Source organism: Panthera onca, chromosome A1 (genome assembly GCF_046562875.1).
Source record: "Panthera onca isolate mPanOnc1 chromosome A1, mPanOnc1 haplotype 2, whole genome shotgun sequence".
In the NCBI taxonomy this organism is placed as follows: Eukaryota; Metazoa; Chordata; class Mammalia; order Carnivora; family Felidae; genus Panthera; species Panthera onca.
The window spans coordinates 86,547,691-86,566,122 of record NC_138339.1 but is presented as its reverse complement, the minus strand read 5'-3'; the positions used below and the strand labels follow the sequence as shown (position 1 = coordinate 86,566,122).

Below are 18,432 nucleotides of genomic sequence, written 5' to 3'. Positions count from 1 at the left end.
ATGACATGTGATGATATTTTTCTTTTTTTATATTGATGTACCAAAAGTTATTTGGTGTAGTTTGTGACTGGACACATGCTGAAGGCAAAGACAAAGATGATCGAAAGGCAATAGGTTGTGTAGGAATGAAACGGTTTGTTGGATTGATCATGTTAATTAGTAATTATAAATTTAATAATGAAAATGTTTTACACTTATAGACCAAAGACGATGGCTGGGCCATTCTCACTTCATTACAAATGTGAGCTATCAAAGCTTTTTAAAGTACTATATTTTGATGATGAAAGTGTAAGAAGAATTGCACTTCTTACAATTCTGGAACCTATTAGAATGTATTTCTAATCTAGAATCATTTGGATGGTGCAAATGTGAGAAGAATCAGAAGTAAGTTAGAACTTATTAATAAAATGTATTTAAAATCTGGAATCAGGATATATGAAATGCATATATTCAAAGGTTGTACATGAAAAATGTACATGTGTTCCTAAAATGCACAGTTGATGCACAGTTAACAGCATTCAAAAGACTTGCTGGGGCACCTGAGTGATTCAGTTGGTTGAGCATCTGATACTTGATTTTAGCTGAGGTCATGATCCCAGGGTCATAGGATTGAGCCCTGCATCAGGCTTAAGTCTACTTAAGATTCTCTCTCTTGGGGCACACAGGTGGCTCAGTCAGTTAGGCAACCAACTCTTTTTTTTTTTTTTTTAAGTAATTCAATTTTTATTTATTTTTTATGTATTTTTCATTTTTTTTAATATATGAAATTTATTGTCAAATTAGTTTCCATACAACACCCAGTGCTCATCCCAAAAGATGCCCTCTTCAATACCCATCACCTACCCTCCCCTCCCTCCCACTCCCCATCAACCCTCAGTTTGTTCTCAGTTTTTAAGAGTCTCTTATGCTTTGGCTCTCTCTCACTCTAACCTCTTTTTTTTTTTTTCCTTCCCCTCCCCCATGGGTTCCTGTTAAGTTTCTCGGGATCCACATAAGAGTGAACACATATGGTATCTGTCTTTCTCTGTATGGCTTATTTCACTTAGCATAACACTCTCCAGTTCCATCCATGTTGCTACAAAGGGCCATATTTCATTCTTTCTCATTGCCACGTAGTACTCCATTGTGTATATAAACCACAATTTCTTTATCCATTCATCAGTTGATGGCAACCAACTCTTGATTTCAGCTTAGGTCATGATCTCACCATTTGCGAGATCGAGCCCCATATCGGGCTCTGTGCTGACAGCATGGAGCCTGCTTGGGATTTTCTATCTCTCTTCCTCTCTGTCTCTCTGTCTCTCTGTCTCTCTCTCTCTCTCTCTCTCTCTGCCACTCCCCTGCTCACTCTCTCTCTCTCAAAATAAATAAAGTTAAAAAATTCTCCGTCTGCCCTTCTCCCCTGCTCACACACTCTAAGAAAAAAAAAATGGCCTTCAAAACGAGGGAAATAATGGAACATAAATTTGAGTTTACTGTACTTAAGTTCTTTTTAAAACTTGTAATAATTTTCTTTCTTTTTAAATAACAGTTTTATTGAGATAAAATTCACATATATAAAAATATACTTTTTAAAGTATACAATTCAATGGCTTTTAGTGTAGTTACAGAATTGTACAGTCAACAGTACTGTCTAATTTTTAGAACCTTTTCATCATTCTGAAAAGAAACGCTATACCCACTAGTATAGGCTTCTATTCTCTCCTGTCTCTAGTCCATGGCAGCTACTAATCTGCTTTGTAGTGTTTTGTCTGTTCTGGATATTTCATATAAATGGAATCATAAGGACCCCTGGTTGGCTCGGTTGATGAAGCATGCAACTCTCGATCTTGGGACTATAAATTCAAGCCCCACATTGGGTGTAGAGATTACTTAAAGATAACATCTTTGAAAGAAATGGAATCATAAAATGTGACTTTTGTGACTGCCTTCTTTAACTTAGCATAATGTTTTCATGGTTCACCTGTGGTACTGCAGTCTTCATTCCTTTCTATGGCTGAATAATACTCCATTGGTTGTATATACCACATTTTATTTACCCAGCAACCAGTTGATTGACATGTGGGTCAGTTCCACTTTGGAGCTATCATGAGTAATGCTGCTTTGAACATTCATGTATTTTCTACTGGGTGGACACATGTTATTTCTACTGGGTGTATATCTAGGATCATAAGATAACTGTATTTAACATTTTGAGGAACTGTCAAACTATTTTCCAAAGTTCTTGCAGTATTTTATGTCACTAATGTTATATGAGGATTCCAGTTTCTCCACATCCTTGCTAGCACTTGTCATTGCCTTTTTGGTTGTAGCCATCCTACTGGGTATTAAGTGCTGTCTCATTGCGGTTTTGATTTGAATTTCCCAAACAACCAATGATGTCGAACATCTTATCATGTGCTTTTTTTCCACGCATATCTTTGCAGAAATGCCAGTTCAAATCCTTTGCCTCTTTTTAACTGGGTTTCAGTAGTTGTTTTTCAATATCACTCATTCTTCTAGAAGTTTACTACTAAAGGTTAAATTTATCTAAAATATGCAATCTGTTGTGGAGAAAATTTTTAAATGCGAATGCTGGGAATTTGTGCTGACTTCTCTTTACAGGTGAAAAGCTTAAGAGCAAGATTGAAGTCAAAACAGTTAAATACCTAGAAAAGCTTGGTCTGTTGGTCTCTCTGATCTACTATTTATTTTGGTTATCTTTGTCTAACACCATGGTTTTGCTGTTATTTGGGATCATTTTCTTAACATGGAAGAAAAAGTACATACTTGGGCCTTGCTTTTTATGTTTTCATCTTTTGGTTTAACTTCCCTTTTTCATGGCTGTACTCCTAAAACCACATTTTATGATGAACCATGGTTTCAAGCTATGGCATGATGCTGTCACTTACACTGCCAACTATGGTTTCAAGCTGTGGCACGATACCAACTTACGCTGCTAGGAAAGGGTTTGGGCCCTCATTGAGGGAGTTTCTTGCAGCATAGTGGGCAAAGCAGAAACAAGAGCCACAGCTATGGCTCTCCCATTTTGGGCAAGCCTAGGAGGTCCTTGCAGAGTTGTCAGCAATTGACATGGAAGGCTTTTGGCTTGCTCAAGTCCAACCCTACCTACTCCTACCCTTTTCCCCATTCTGCTCCTCAATGGATTGTGAAAAGTAGCTCACTGAGAAGCCTAACTGTGTATTAATGTATGTATCAAGCACTGGAGGTGAGCAAACAGCTCTCTATCTCCACTTAGGTAGTTAATACATCCCAGTTAAACAAGATTTAAAGACTGGGAGCTGGAGGCCAGTGTCACAAGAAGAAAGTGACTTTCTTTCCTGGTATTTAAGTGGCTTTCTGACCTGGCTTTGGGCTTTTGTGAATATTTTCAGAAACGAGTCAGGTTGTCTGATTCTAAAAAACATGCTTAGGGTTTCTGCTTGCCCCAGCCATTCATACCCAGCTGCTTCTTGCCACTTCCTTAAACGTGTGATACTAATTGAACTTTCCAGTAGGTGTTCAGAAACACTTTAGGCACAAATATAGGAAACTGTGTGTGAAATAAAAGATGTTACCTGGTGTTTTCAGTTATTTTAAAGGAATGGCTTAAATGCAGGCTTATTCTGCAGTTTTCTAATGAACACTTTTTATTTTTTTTCTAGATATTGAAAGATACAGTAAAAGATATATGAAGGTATACAAAGAGGAGTGGATACCAGGTAATTATAAAACTGAAAATGTTAAAATAATTTTTAAAGCTTATCTCCCTACCCCCTATTTTTTTTAGGGAAAATTTTCTACTTTTACCCTAGGAATTTTCACTGTAAGAAAATAGTTTGGCTCTTTTCCTATAATTAATTACTAATATATATCTTTTGAAAACTAGGATGAAAGATTTTTATACCATAACAAGGAAGAGTTGAAATGTTTTTGAAGTTCTTAAAATATTTTTTTATAAAATAGGACTTGCCAAATGCATTTGGGCTTTCCACTTCATTTTCCACAATCACCATTTTAATCTACAGTACCAATTATACTTCCATGTTTGTGAGTGATTTCAGCTTTAGAGGAGAAAACAAATCCAGGCAGACAGTATTGAAGCCAAGCTCATGGACCTTCCTTTCAAGCAAATATAGACTATTTTTATTTGCTAAGAAGCTTTTTCAACAGAACCATATCTAAGAGAGATTTTTTCAACATTCACAGATTTGCCTTGGACACAGGCAAAGTAGAAGAGGCTGGAGAGATTTCATCCAGCTCATTCATTTTACAGACAAAAAAGTAATTGCCATAAAAATGAAGTGACTTATCAGGGTGACTGGGACAATACTTCTAGAACCTGGGCCTTCTCATTTTAACTCACTTCCCTTTGACATCTCTGTCCTTGTTGTTGTGGTAACTGCCTTTGGTAAGAATATAAATGGCATTTACAGAATTGTTGCTTTCACGAGTAATACTGGTCTTTTCAGTGTGCATCATTGTTAAGGTTGGATTCCCCTTGAACACTCTCCTGTCTCCTATAGCAGATCTCTCCCATCTTCCACATCATATTCATCTCCTTAAAGGATTCTCTTTACCTACTTTTTCGTGATCACCTATGAGTCATTTATAAAAGCAGAAATATATTCAAAGCAAAATTTATTAATTCAGGTAAAATGGCTTGAGTTATAAATGCTTTCTCCAAAATACCCTGAGGTTGTTGTTTTTTTGTTTGTTTTAGTAGGCAGTATTTTTTAATCCATTTTTATGTTGCTTCATTTTTCTGATTAACTCTATGCTTAAAAATTAAAAGAAAGTGGGGCAGCTAGGTGGCTCTGTTTGTTAAGCACCTGACTTCAGCTCAGTCATGATCTTGTGGTTCATGAGTTTGAGTCCCGCATCAGGGTCTCTGTTGTCAGTGCAGAGCCCTGACTTTGTATCCTCTGTCTCTGTTTCTCTCTGCCCCTGCCCTGTTTGCACTCACACACACACATGTGCACACCACTCTCTCTCTCTCAAAAATAAACATTTAAAAAAATTAAAAGAAAGTGATAAATTAGAGAAATTCTTTACCTCCTGCAGTCAAAATTATTTATTAGAGTGAATTTACTTTTCCATGGCTGTTTTTATTTTTAATTATAAAGTTTTGGGTTAATTATTAGAATTGCTTAATTTTCATGTGTTGGGATTGTGGTCATATATTTTAACTTTAAAAAAAAATTCCTTATTACGTAAGAAACACGTATCAACTATAGAAAACTTACAAAATACAGCATGGTCAAATAATACATAAATAATAAATAAGAAAAGCAGCTATAATCCTAACACCCATAAAGAATTACTATAATATTTTGTTCCCAACCTAGAGCTTTCTCTGCACAAAAATTAAATATATGAAAATATTTATATGTTAGGTTTATGTTTTACTGGGATTCTATATGTAATGTCTTATTTTATTTTAAGTATTTATTTATTAATTTTGAGACTGGGGATGGGAGAGGGATGGAGAGAATCCCTGGCAGTCTCCATGCTGTCAACGCAGAGTCCGATGTGGGGCTCAATCTCATGAGATCATGAGATCATGGAGATCATGACCTGAGCCAAAACCAAGAGTCAGAGGCCTAACCAACCAAACCACACAGGCGCCCCTGTACTTACTATCTGAGAAACTTTTTCTTATTCAACAGTATGTCATGATTAACAAAATTTTTCTACGTTATTTTTCTTGTTATGAAAATTTCCACATTTAAAATTGATTAGATAAATACTATATAACTATTGACAGAAAGTTGTAGAAATCTTATAGCACTATTTCAAAGTTTTTTTTTTTAATGTTTATTTTTTTTTAATACTCTTTACACTCAAAGTGGAGCTTGAACTCATGACCCTGAAATAAAGAGTCTCATGCTCTTCCAAATGAGCCAGCTGGGAGCCACCAAAGTTCTTTTTAATGAACTCTTTTTTTTTTCATAGGAGAAAATATATCACCTAGGCTAAATCTGTACAGTCAGATATTAAGAAATTTTATTTTCACTGATTAACCAACTGTCATGTCCCTTTAAATAGTCATATCCAGTGCCACTAATTCCTAGAGGAAACTGCAACCGTTGTATTTTTTTTTCTTTTGTACATGCAGATTGGAGAAGACTCCCAAGAGAAATGATGCCAAGGAAAAAGTGCAAAAAAGGTACATTGACTAATGTAATAATCCAGGTAATAAAAGGTTATTGCTCAAATTCTAATTATGGAATGAATTCTCAATCTGAAGTTACACTCAGCATTCTGAATGCTTTTTCTTAAAATATGTTTGACATTTTGACATTTGTGTTAAAACTTTCTGTTGTTGGTTTTTTGCTTTGTTTTGATACTTTGTTTAGTTTTTCCGTTCTTTAAGTATGGAATTTTGATGTGCTAGAGAAGACTTTTCAAGTATTGTAGACCTTTTACTTTTGAAAATTTGAAATTTTGCATATAAATGCATTTGATGGTTATACCATCTATATTCTAAGTTTTTAACTCATATATTTGGAACTGGTAAAATTTGGGAACTGGTAGATTAGAACTTTATGTGGCACACAAAATACCAAAGTGAAAATTTCCAGTGTGGTGTTCTTTCATAATTCCGCTGAGTGAATAGTTGTTGAAAATCTACTGTTGCCAGACACTGTGCTAAAAGAAATGAAACAGTGAGCAAAGTGGGAATAGTCCTTGCCTTAATGGAGCTTACAGTCAAATGGAGTAAAAACATTAAATAAAAACACACTGTCCTCAGTGGGAGGTCAAGGAAGTTTCTTCGAAGAAATGTAATTGGAGCCCGGATTGCATGAGTAAATTTACTAAGATGGAATTGGCAGAAGAACATCCGAGAAACACCAGGTTTGTGGGGGGAAATCATGAGTTACAGTTTAGAAGTGGTCTTTAAGTTTCCTTTGAAATATACAAATAGAAATGTTGAGCATGTTGTTGGATACAGGGGGATGGACTTCAAAATGGAGATGATAGGGATCAGCATAGGTGCTATAATTGAAACTGTGAGGAAGGGTGAGATTATCTAGGCTGAAATTAGAGAATTAGAAGAAATGAGGGCCTAAGCCTAAACTTGGAGGACTGCCAAAATTTAATGGGCTGGTAGAGGAGGTTGAATCAGCAAAGAAAGGAGATGGAAGGAGAAGGGATGGGGAGGGAGAGAGGAGAACCAGAAGAGAGTGGAGTCACAGAAGCAAGAGTATGCAAGAAGTACAGACCATTTCAAATGGTGATCAACAGTGTTAAAGGAGGTTAAACAAAATTGCTATGAGGTCAAGTAAGATACAGATTGGAAAATGTAAACTAATTTTTGACTTATTGATCATTGTTGCCCTCAGCGAGAGCTTTTTAAAAGATTTGTAAGCATGGAATTCAGATTGGAATGGATTAAACAGTAAATGGGAATTTAGGAAAAAGGGACAGCACGCATAGATGAATGTTTGGGAAATTTGGATATGAAGACTAAAGAAATGAGGTGCCTGGATGGCTCAGTCAGTTGAATGTCCAGCTCTTGATACTTGGTCATAATCTCATGGTTCTTGAGTTCAAGCCCCGTTTAGCTCTGTGCTGATAGCACAGAGCCTGCTTGGGATTCTCTGTCTCTCTCTCTCAAAAATAAATAAACATGAAAGAAAGAAAGAAAGAAAGAAAGAAAGAAAGAAAGAAAGGAAGGAAGGAAGGAAGGAAGGAAGGAAGGAAGGAAGGAAGGAAGGAAGGGAAGGAAGGAAGGAAGGGAAGGAAGGAAGGAAGGAAGGAAGGAAGGAAGGAAGGAAGGAAAGGAAGGAAGGAAAGGAAGGAAAGGAAGGAAGAAAGAAAGAAAGAAAGAAAGAAAGAAAGAAAGAAAGAAAGAAAGAAAGAAAGAAAGAAAGAAAGGTGCCTGGGTGACTCAGTCAGTTAAGTGTCTTGACTTCAACTCAGATCATGATATCACAGTCCGTGGGTTCGAGTCTCGTGTCAGGCTCTGTACTGACAGCTCAAAGCCTGGAGCTTACTTCAGATCTGTCTCCCTCTCACTTTGCCCTTCTCCTGCTGACTCTCTCTCTGTCTCTCTGTCTGTCTCTCTCTCTGTCTCTCTCTCTCTCTCAAAAATAAATAAACAGAGGGGCACCTGGGTAGCTCAGACCGTTAAGGGTCTGACTTCAGCTTAGGTCATGATCTCACAGTTCGTGAGTTCAACCCCATATCTGGCTCTGTGCTGACAGCTCTCACTGTCCCTCCCCTGCGTTTGCGCTCTGTCTCTCTCTCTCTCTCAAAAGTAAATAAATAAACATTAGAAAAAAATTGAAAATAAATAAATAAATAAACATTTGGAAAATTTATAAAAAAGAATAAAGAGAGAAAAAGTGAAGTAGGCAGACAGGTTAATAACAATAGGGCTAGCAATTAAGAGAAGAGATTTCCTCCCTTACCCCTCTCTTTTTTTTTTAGGCCTGGTATTTTGCATTTTGCTTTTTAAATAGACTTCATTTTTTTTTTTACCATTTTATTTAATTTATTTTTTTAAATTTGCATCCAAGTTAGTTAGCATATAGTGTGACAATGCTTTCAGGAGTAGATTCCTTAATGCCCCTTACCCATGATTTAGCACATCCTCCCTCCCGCAACCCTCTGTTTGTTCTCCATATTTAAGAGTCTCTTATGTTTGGTCCCCCTCCCTGTTTTTATATTATTTTTGCTTCCCTTCCCTTATGTTTATCTGTTTTGTATCTTAAAGTCCTCATATGAGTGAGGTCATATGATATTTGTCTTTCTCTAATTTCGCTTAGCATAATACCCTCTAGTTCCATCCGGGTAGTTGCAAATGGCAAGATTTCATTCTTTTTTGATTGCTGAGTAGTACTCCATTGTGTATGTATATATATATATATATATGTATATATATATATATATATATATACCCACATCTTCTTTATCCATTCATCCATTGATGGACATTTATGCTCTTTCCACACTTTATTGTTGATAGTGCCACTATAAACATTGGGGTGCATGTGCCCCTTTGAAACAGCATACCTCTATCCTTTGGATAAATATCTAGTAGTGCAATTGCTGGGTTGTAGGGTAGTTCGATTTTAATTTTTTGAGGAACCTCCATACTGTTTTCCAGAGTAGCTGCACCAGTTTGCATTCCTACCAGCAGTGCAAAAGAGATCCTCTTTCTCCGCATCCTTGCCAACATCTGTTGTTGCCGGAGTTGTTAATGTTAGCCAGTCTGACAGGTGTGAGATAGTATCTCATTGTGGTTTTGATTTGTATTTCCCTGATGATGAGTAATGTTGAGCATTTTTTCATGTGTCAGTTGACCATCTAGATGTCTTCTTTGGAGAAGTGTCTATTCATGTCTTTTGCCCATTTCTTCACTGGATTACTTGTTTTGTGGGTGTTGAGTTTGATAAGTTCTTGATAGATTTTGGATACTAACCCTTTATCTGATATGTCATTGGCAAATACCTTGTCCCATTCCGTCGGTTGCCTTTTAGTTCTGCTGATTGTTTCCTTCACTGTGCAGAAGCTTTTTATTTTGATGAGGTCCCAATAGTTCATTTTTGCTTTTGTTTCCCTTGCCTCCAAAAACATGTTGAGTAAAAAGTTGCTGTGGCCAAGATCAGAGAGGTTTTTGCCTGCCTTCTCCTCGAGGATTTTGATGGCTTCCTGTTTTTTTAGGTCTTTCATCCATTTTGAGTTTATTTTTGTGTATGGTGTAAGAAAGTAGTCCAGGTTCATTTTTCTGCATGTCGCTGTCTAGTTTTCCCAGCACCATTTGCTGAAGAAGACTGTCTTTATTCCATTGGATATTCTTTCCTGCCTTGTCAAAGATTAGTTGGCCATACTTTGTGGGTCCATATCTGGGTTCTCTATTCTGTTCCATTGATCTGAGTGAAATAGACTTCATTTTTTAGAGCAGTTTTGGATTCACAGCAAAATTGAGCAGGTAAGTGCAGATTTCCCTTATACTTCCTGCCCCCATACATGCATAGCCTCCCCCATTATTAATATCCCCCACCAGAGTGATACATTTGTTACAATTACGGATCCTACCTTGACATATCATTATTACACAGAGTCCATAGTTTACATTAGGATTCACTCTTGGTATTGTACATTCTGTGGGTAAAGGCAAATGTATAATGATATGCATGCACCATTGTAATATCATACAGAGTACTTTCACTGCCTTAAAAATTCTCTGTGCTCTGCCTATTCATCTCTTTCTCCTCCTTACCCCTGGCAACCACTGATCTTTTTACTGTCCTCATAGCTTTGCCGTTTCCAAAATGTCATATAGTTGGAAGCATTCAGTATGTAGTCTTTTCAGATTGACTTCTTTTACTTAATAATAAGCATTTAATTTTCCTCCATGACTTTTCATGGCTTCACAGCTCATTTTTTGTTAGTGCTTAATAATATGGCATTGTCTGGATATGCAACAGTTTGTTTATGCATTTCCTTACTACAGGCATCTTGATGGCTTCCAAGATCTAGGGGTTATGAATAAAGCTGCTATAAACATCCACTATTGTGTGGACATAAGTTTTCAACTCCTTTGAGTAAATACCAGGGAGCATGATTGCTGGATTGTATGGTAAGAGTATACTTAGCTTTGTAAGAAACCACCAAACTGTCTTCCAAAGTTGCTCTACCATGTTGCATTCCCACCAGCAACCAATGACAGTTCCCAATTTTATATATCCTGGCTAGCATTTGGTGGTAGTGTTCTGGATTTTGGCCATTCTAATAGGTGCATAGTAAGTATCTCACTACTATTTTAATTTGCACTTCTCTGGTGACTTATGATGTGGAGCATCTTTAATGTATTTATTTGCCATTTGTATATCTTGTTTGGAAAGAGGTCTGTGGCCCATTTTTTAATGTTTTGTGTGGGTGTGTGTCTGTGTGTTCTTATTGTGAAGTTTTAGGAGTTCTTTGTATATCTTGGATAACAGTCTATAAGAAAAGCTTACTCCTGCCGTATCTCCTTTAGTCTCCTACCACTACTATATTCACAAAATTTCTGACACCAGGTGTATGGAATTTTTTTCCCCCACACCAAGCAGTTCTCTGCAACACCAGCTGGCTGTCTTACAATTTAATTCAGTTCCAAAATCAACTGTAATTAGCACAGACCCCACATGTTAAGGACTCAGTCCAGCTCCCCTCTTCAAAAGCCAATTACAAGTAGTAGGTTCCCCAGATTACCCATAATTTCTATCCGACTTGGCTACAGATCAGGGGTTCCTATGACCCTCCTCCCACTTGGATTTCATTTACTAGAACAGCTCACAGAACCCTAGAAAACATTTAGGTTTACCGGTTTATTATTTAATAAAGATATGATAGTGGATACAGATGAACAGTCAGATGAAAAGGTAGATAAAGTAAAGTCTAGAACGATTCCTAACACAGGAACTTTTCTGTCTCCCTGGAGCTGGGGTGCCCCACCTTCCCAGCATGTGAATGTGTTTACCAACCTGGAAGCTCCTCAAACGCCCATACTTTGGGGATTTTTATAGAGGCTTCATCACATAAGTATGATCAATCATGAACTCAGTCTCAAGTCCCTTTCCACTCCAGGGGAATGGAGAATGGAGCTGAAAATTCCAGGCTTTTAATCATGGTTTGATCTGTCTTGTGCCCTTATCCTGAAGCTGTCTAGGAGCCCCCAAGAGTTGTCTCCTTAGAACAAAAGACACTCCTATCACGCAGTAAATTTCAAGGGATTAGGAACTCTGCCAGGAACTAAGGTCAAAGACTAAATATGAGAACAAAAGATGCTTCTAGTGTTTTTATCACTTAGGAAATTATAAGGGTTTTAGGAGTTCTGTGCAAGGAACCAGGAAGAGAGACCAATATTTTTTTGTATTATTTCAAATAGTGCTTTATCAGATACGTCTTTTGCAAATATTTTCTCCCAGTCTGTGGTTTTTCTTCTCATTTTCTTGACATTATCTTTTGCAGAGCAGAATTTTTTAATTTTAATGAAGTCCACCTTATCAGTTATTCCTTTCATAGATCATGGCTTTAGTGTTATATCTAAAAGGTAATTACCAAACTCAAGTCATCTAGAGTTTTACAGTTTTGTGTTTTGTATTTAGGTGGTGATCCATTTTGAGTTCATTTTTGTGAAGAGTGTAAGGTTTTTTAATGTTTGTTTATTTTTGAGAGAGAAAGGGGGAGGCAGAGAGAGAAGGAGACAGAGGATCCAAAGTTGGATCCAAAGCTGGTTCTGTGCTATCAGCACAGAGCCTGATGTAGGGCTCAAACTCATAAACTGTGAGATCATGACCTGAGCCAGAGTTGGATACTTAACTGACTGAGCCACCCAGGCACCCCTATATTCACTTTTTTTTTGCTTGTGGAAGTTTAGTTGTTCCAGCATCATTTGTTGAAAAGACTCTTTTCTCCATTGTATGGCCTTTGCTTCTTTTTCTATATTTTTGTGGGTCTATTTCTGGGCTCTCTATTCTATTCCATTGACTTTTGTATATTCTTTCACCTTTACCGGGAAGTCTTGATTATCAGAGCTTTAGAGTATGTTTTAAAGTCTGGTAGTGTCAGTCCTCCAACCTTGTTCTTTCCTTCAATTTTGAGATGCCTATTCTAGATCTTTTGCCTCTCCATTTAAACGTTAGAAACAATTTGTTGATACTATAAAATAACTTACTAGGATTTTGATTGAGATTGCATTGAATCTATAGATGAAGTTGGGAAGAACTGTCATCTTCACAGTATTGAATCTTACTATCCATGAACATGTAATATCTCTCTATTTATTTAGATGTTTGATTTCATTCTTCAGAGTTTTATAGTTTTCTTCATATAGACTATGTACTTATTTTGTTAGATTTTATCTAAGTGTTTCATTTTGGGGGTGCTAATGTAAACAGTAGTAGATTTTTAATTTCAAATTCCACTTGTTCATTGTTGGTATATAAGAAGGCTATTGACCTTTGTGTATTACCCTTGTATCCTGCAACCCTGCTGTAATCACGTATTAGTTTCCAGACTTTTGGTCTCATTCTTTCAGATTTTCTGCATAGATGATCATGTCATCTGTGCACGAAGATAGTTTTATTTCTTCCTTCCCAATCTGTTTACCTCTTATATCCTTTCCTTATCTGATGGCATTAGCAAGAACTTCTAGTACAATGTTGAAAAACAGTGGTGAGAGGGAACTTTCTTGCCTGGTTCTTAATCTTAGTGGGAAAGTGTTAAACTTTTCACCTTTAAGTATGACGTCAAGCCTTTCACCATTAGATGTAGCTATCGTTTTTTTGGTGGCTATTCTTTATCAAGTTTAGGAAGTTTCCCTCTATTCTTTGTTTACTAAGGGTTTTTCGTTATGAATGGGTGTTTGATTTTGTCAGAGGCTTTTTGTGCATCTGTTGATACGATCATGTGATTTTTTTTCTTTAGCCTGTTAATTTGATGGATTAAGTTAATTGATTTGGGAAGATTGAACCAGCCTTACATACCTGAGATAAATCCTACTTAGTTGTGATGTATTATTCTTTCTATACATTGTGGGATTAGATGTGGTAAATGTTTTGTTGAAAATTTTTGCTTATATGTTCATGAGAGATTGATCTTCTGTTTCCTTACTTATAATATTTGTCTGGTTTTGGTATTAGGGTAATGCTGGCCTCACAGAATGAGTTAGGAAGTATTGCTTCATCTCCTGTCTGCTGAAGGAGATCCCCCTCCCCTTTTTAACAGCTTTATTGAGGTGTCATTGACATATGATAAAATGCATATATTTGAATATATAATTTGGTAAATTCTGACACATGTATTTAAAGTGGAAGTATTTCTATTTTGTTTCATTTCAAAGCTACAGTATATAAGAATATTTAGCTTGATTGAGTACAAAACATTATGTTAAAAACCCAAAATAGGGGCGCCCGGGTGGCTCAGTCGGTTAAGTGTCCGACTTCAGCTCAGGTCATGATCATGATTTGTGAGTTCAAGCCCCGCGTCAGGCTCTGTGCTGACAGCTTGGAGCCTGGAGCCTGCTTCGGATTCTGTGTCTCCTTCTCTCTCTGCCCCTCCCCGACTTGTGCTCTGTCTTTCTATGTCTCTCAAAAAATGAATAAATGTTAAAAAAAAATTTTTTTTTAAACCAAAATATTATACATTGAGATATAATAGTTTTATCTGGTGTTTTTTTATACCTTTGGCTTTTATTGGGCAAATATATTATTTTTACAATATAATAACATGTGCATTAATGATACTGGTCATGTCCTAGTGGATTGTAAATTTGTAGCAGACTTTAAAGAGCCAAAAAGAATGTATCTGATTTGGAAAAATTAATTTTTTCAAATATATCCCACTGACTACTCATCCCTGGAACTTTATATACACATTGATTATTAGTTAAAACTTCCAGTGTGTCAGAATTTCCATTTGTTAAAAAACAAAACAACAACCATAAAACTTTGTTTCCATTCTGAGCTTTTTTTTTTTTTTTTTGCATATTGTATAATTTTTGTGTTTTATTCCTGGTAAACTTATACTCTCCTTTTTGTTAAGATGGCCTCTACTGATTTACATGAAAGTAAATAGTACCCAAAGGGCCAAAGGCTGAAAACTTTTTTTCTTGAAGAACCAGCTGTTGGCAGATATTGAAAGAAACAAACAAAAATTCAAATATATGCATGTATTTGGCCAAAGATGAGGGAAAAATGCCTGTTAATGTTTTGAGGCTAAAACAGTCTTTTAACAAATTTTGGAAATTTGACACTTCTCCCCCAGTTGTACATAAAAGAATTAGTGATTATGTAAAAACAGTTTAATAAATAGCAAAATATACTTAGTTGCCTTTTGGCAACTGACTTTCTTGGTCAAGAAATCAGTAGTTTTTAATAAGTTCATTTACCTGACCATGTTCTATAATACCCATTAAACAGACTTATGTGTTATGAAATTTAAATAATTAAACAGAAGATTCTTAGAGAAAAAGACTTCATTATGTGAGTAAATTACATTCTTAGCTAATGTTTTCTGATTTCGATATCATAATATATATTGAAATCTAGTTCATATATGATACTATATTTTATGTGCTACAGTTCAAATTAAACAGTCTTTACCCTCAAGGGGAACAGAAAAAGTTACCCATGATTAAATCTACCTATTACCTTTTTTTGAACAAAACTTCACATAAATATGTTTGGGGTTCTGAGTTCAGTGATTCCCTGAGGGGCAATTTGGTATGTAACACAGTAAATTGTAATTCCATCAGTTATGGGTCATCTACCACAATCTAGAAATTTCTTCTTTTATAAGTTAAATGTTAATCTTTAACAAAATTACATATTTCTGAGCTATATTTTCCTGTGTTGCCAAGTAATTTCTAGGTATTTAGCTTGATTTGGGGAAAGGACTATAATACTTTCAATCACAATGGGACAATTTTGTAGCATATCATAATGCCTTGGTGACTGACTGGAAGGATCTATATGTGAAATAATTCTCTATGCCCTGAAGTTTTACAATAGCTTCAAAATGCAATGTTTTTTATATGGCTCAAAAAAATTACCCCAATGCCATTAAAACATTTATACTGCTTTGACTTTTCAGGTTCATATAATGGGCATATTCAGGGTAGCCATTTTAATCTTCATTCCAAAGATAATGCTTATGTTGTGTGAATATAACCTCTTTCTCATTTCCTTAACCATTGACAAATGGTTATTTATTTATTTATTTATTCTGCACTTGTTTTTTTATTTTCCAAACCTGGTCAAATTGCCCTACTTAAAACAAAGTACACCAATCAGTGACCAAGAAGCCAATGCAGATGATATATTTGTGAGATTCTTTCACTGGTCCTCTGGTGCTTCTTCCTGAAGTAACATTTTAGCAGTTTGGGCTTAATAACATTAATTGCCAGTACAGATTTTCAGTACTAGTAAAAAGATATGTGGTTACGGTCTTAAAAAACTTCCTATTAAGTGATTATCGTTGACTCCTGATCATGGAAAATTGGGGAGGCATGCTGATTGATTTTGTTATTCTTTTGGAAAATTCAGTGTGCAAATTGGATGACTGCCCAGTAGGACATATCACTATGCTAGACAGCATATGAAATATAATGCACAGTTTCTGTTATAGAAATATGTGTTAACAGCGGTTTTACTTTAGCAGGCCCCAAATCCCAAAAAGCAAAGGCTACGGGCAAAGGCGCGTCACTCACTAATACTGCAGATGTATTGAAAAAAATCGAGGTAAGGTTTTCTTCTTACTGTAAGAGCAAGCTGTAAAAGTATCATGCCTCCTTCACCTTCTTCACTCTTTACACCTTCCCTCACTTGTTAATCGTACCTAGATTTGGCACAACCAATCCCAGCACACAGGGTAACTAGAAAGATTTGAACATTGTTGGCTGGTAGATAAGGAGGCTCCATCCTGTCCTTCATTACCACTTACCTGTCAACTTACCTTACCTTCTGTCGCCTACTTCCTTTTCCATGTATCCTATTTTCCCCTTGAATGTCTGTGTATTCTTATTTTCCCCTGGCATTGGAATTATGTATTGGAAAGAAACACAAAAGAGTTATATACCTAAAATGTATTTTTTAAAAATATTTTTAAATTATTTTTTAAGTTTATTTATTGTGAGAGAAAGACAGAGACAGAGTGCATACGCACAAAAAGGGAAGGGGCAGAGAGGGAGAGAGAGAATCTCATGCAGGCTCCATGCTTACTGCAGAGATCGACCTAGGGCTCGTCTCACAACTGCAAGATCATGACCTGAGCGAATGTCAAGAGTTAGACTCTTAACTGACTGAGCCACCCAGGCACCCCCTGAAATGTATTTCTTTTAAAAACCTCTCATTGTTTTTTCCTATTATTGTATATGTACTTTTTTAATGCTTTTTTTCTGTCTCATGTTGAGTGCTTTGAGAGAAAAGTACATCTTATAGAACTTAAGTTTATATCTTCATTGTTTTTAATATTTCAAAAATAAAAAAGAGAAAGTATCCAAAAGGTTAATAAACTGAAAATTTCTCCTCCCATTCTTGCGCCTAACCATCCAGTTCCCCCCTTGTAGACAATCAGTATTCCCTGTTTCTTACAGATCTTTTAGAAATATTTTATGTATAACAAATACAGATTTTTTTCTTTTTCGTTTTAAAGACAAAAGTTAGCATGTTACACTCTTCTGCATTTTCATTTTATTACTTGTAATCAACTGGAGATGATTCTGTGTCAGTCTGTATAGACTTGCCTCATTCTTTTTTTTTTCTCCTTTTTTGCCTACCCTATAAGAATGAACCATAGTTTATTGAACCAATACCCAATTGATGGACTTAATGTTTCATCTAGTGTTTTGCTATTATAAACAGTGCTGTAGTGAATTCATATTAAGTATGTCATTATACATATGTAAAGTAGATTTCTTGAAGTGCATTTCTTGGGTCAGTTCTTATGTGTATTAGAAAATAGGGATGAATATTGACAGATCACTCTCAATGGAGGTTATACCAATTGAGGAAGTCAAGGCTTTAAAACTTTTACTTGTTGGGGCACCTGGATGGCTTAGTTGGTTAAGCGTCCAACTTCAGCTCAAGTCATGATCTCACAGTTCCTGAGTTTAAGCCCCACATCAGGTTCTCTGCTGTCAGCATGGAGCCTGCTTCAGATCCTCTGTCCCCCTCTTCTCTGCCCCTCCCCCACTGGCTCGCACACGTTCTCTCTCTCTCTCTCTCTCTCTCTCTCTCTCTCTCCCTCAAAAATAAAATAAACATTAAAAAATAAAAATAAATAAAACTTTTACTTGTTTGGTCAAGTTGGCATAGCTATGTGGTAACAGAAACTCATATTTGTTATTTTATTTTTTAACTAGTACTTGAGCTGGAGGTAACATGTATGAAAATAAAGCCAGGAGGATATTGAAGGAAAAGTGATAACTGTCAGGTTTAACTGTGGTAGAATGATGGATGAGGTTGCAGAACTTGCCAACTTATATTAACTGAACACAGATTCAGACTGTTGTCAAATCTTCTCAAAACTGCATATGACATGTGCTATAAGGAAGATTGATCAGAATGTAGTCTCATCAGAACAAATGATGCTTCCAGGTTTTCTACAAACACCTTTTTCATTTTGCACATTGTTAAAATTAGAGTTTTAAATCTAGAAATCTAAATGAGTTAGCTTTATTAACTCTGAGTTAAAGAGTAAAATTAGCTTCTGGATGACTCTATTATTGTTTCATTTCTTTAGCAAAAGTAGTTGCAAATTTATTATAGTAAAACTTATTTGGGGGCGCCTGGGTGGCTCAGTCAGTTAAGCGTCTGACTCTTGGTTTTGGCTCAGGTCATGATCTCTCAGTTCATGGGATTGAGCCCCACATGGGATTCTGTGCTGACAGCATGGAGCCTGGTTGGGATTGTCTCTCCCTCTCTCTCTCCCCCTCCCATCCTCGTGCTGTCTCTCTCA

The 18,432-nt window shown here is 36.2% G+C and overlaps 1 protein-coding gene across 3 annotated transcripts in view; it reads left to right on the top strand.

Annotated features, from left to right (window-relative positions):
- The window catches only part of POLR3G (RNA polymerase III subunit G), a 102,197-nt gene that overhangs the window by 75,097 nt on the left and 8,668 nt on the right, over positions 1–18,432 (top strand). For 2 of the 3 annotated variants that reach the window (XM_060635383.2, XM_060635381.3), the window contains exons 4-6: positions 3,645–3,701; positions 6,098–6,148; positions 16,132–16,214. In XM_060635383.2, coding sequence (XP_060491366.1) covers positions 3,645–3,701; positions 6,098–6,148; positions 16,132–16,214 — 191 coding nt within the window. The remainder of the gene's footprint in view (positions 1–3,644; positions 3,702–6,097; positions 6,149–16,131; positions 16,215–18,432) is intronic. The other variant, XM_060635384.3, reaches the window with a different exon arrangement.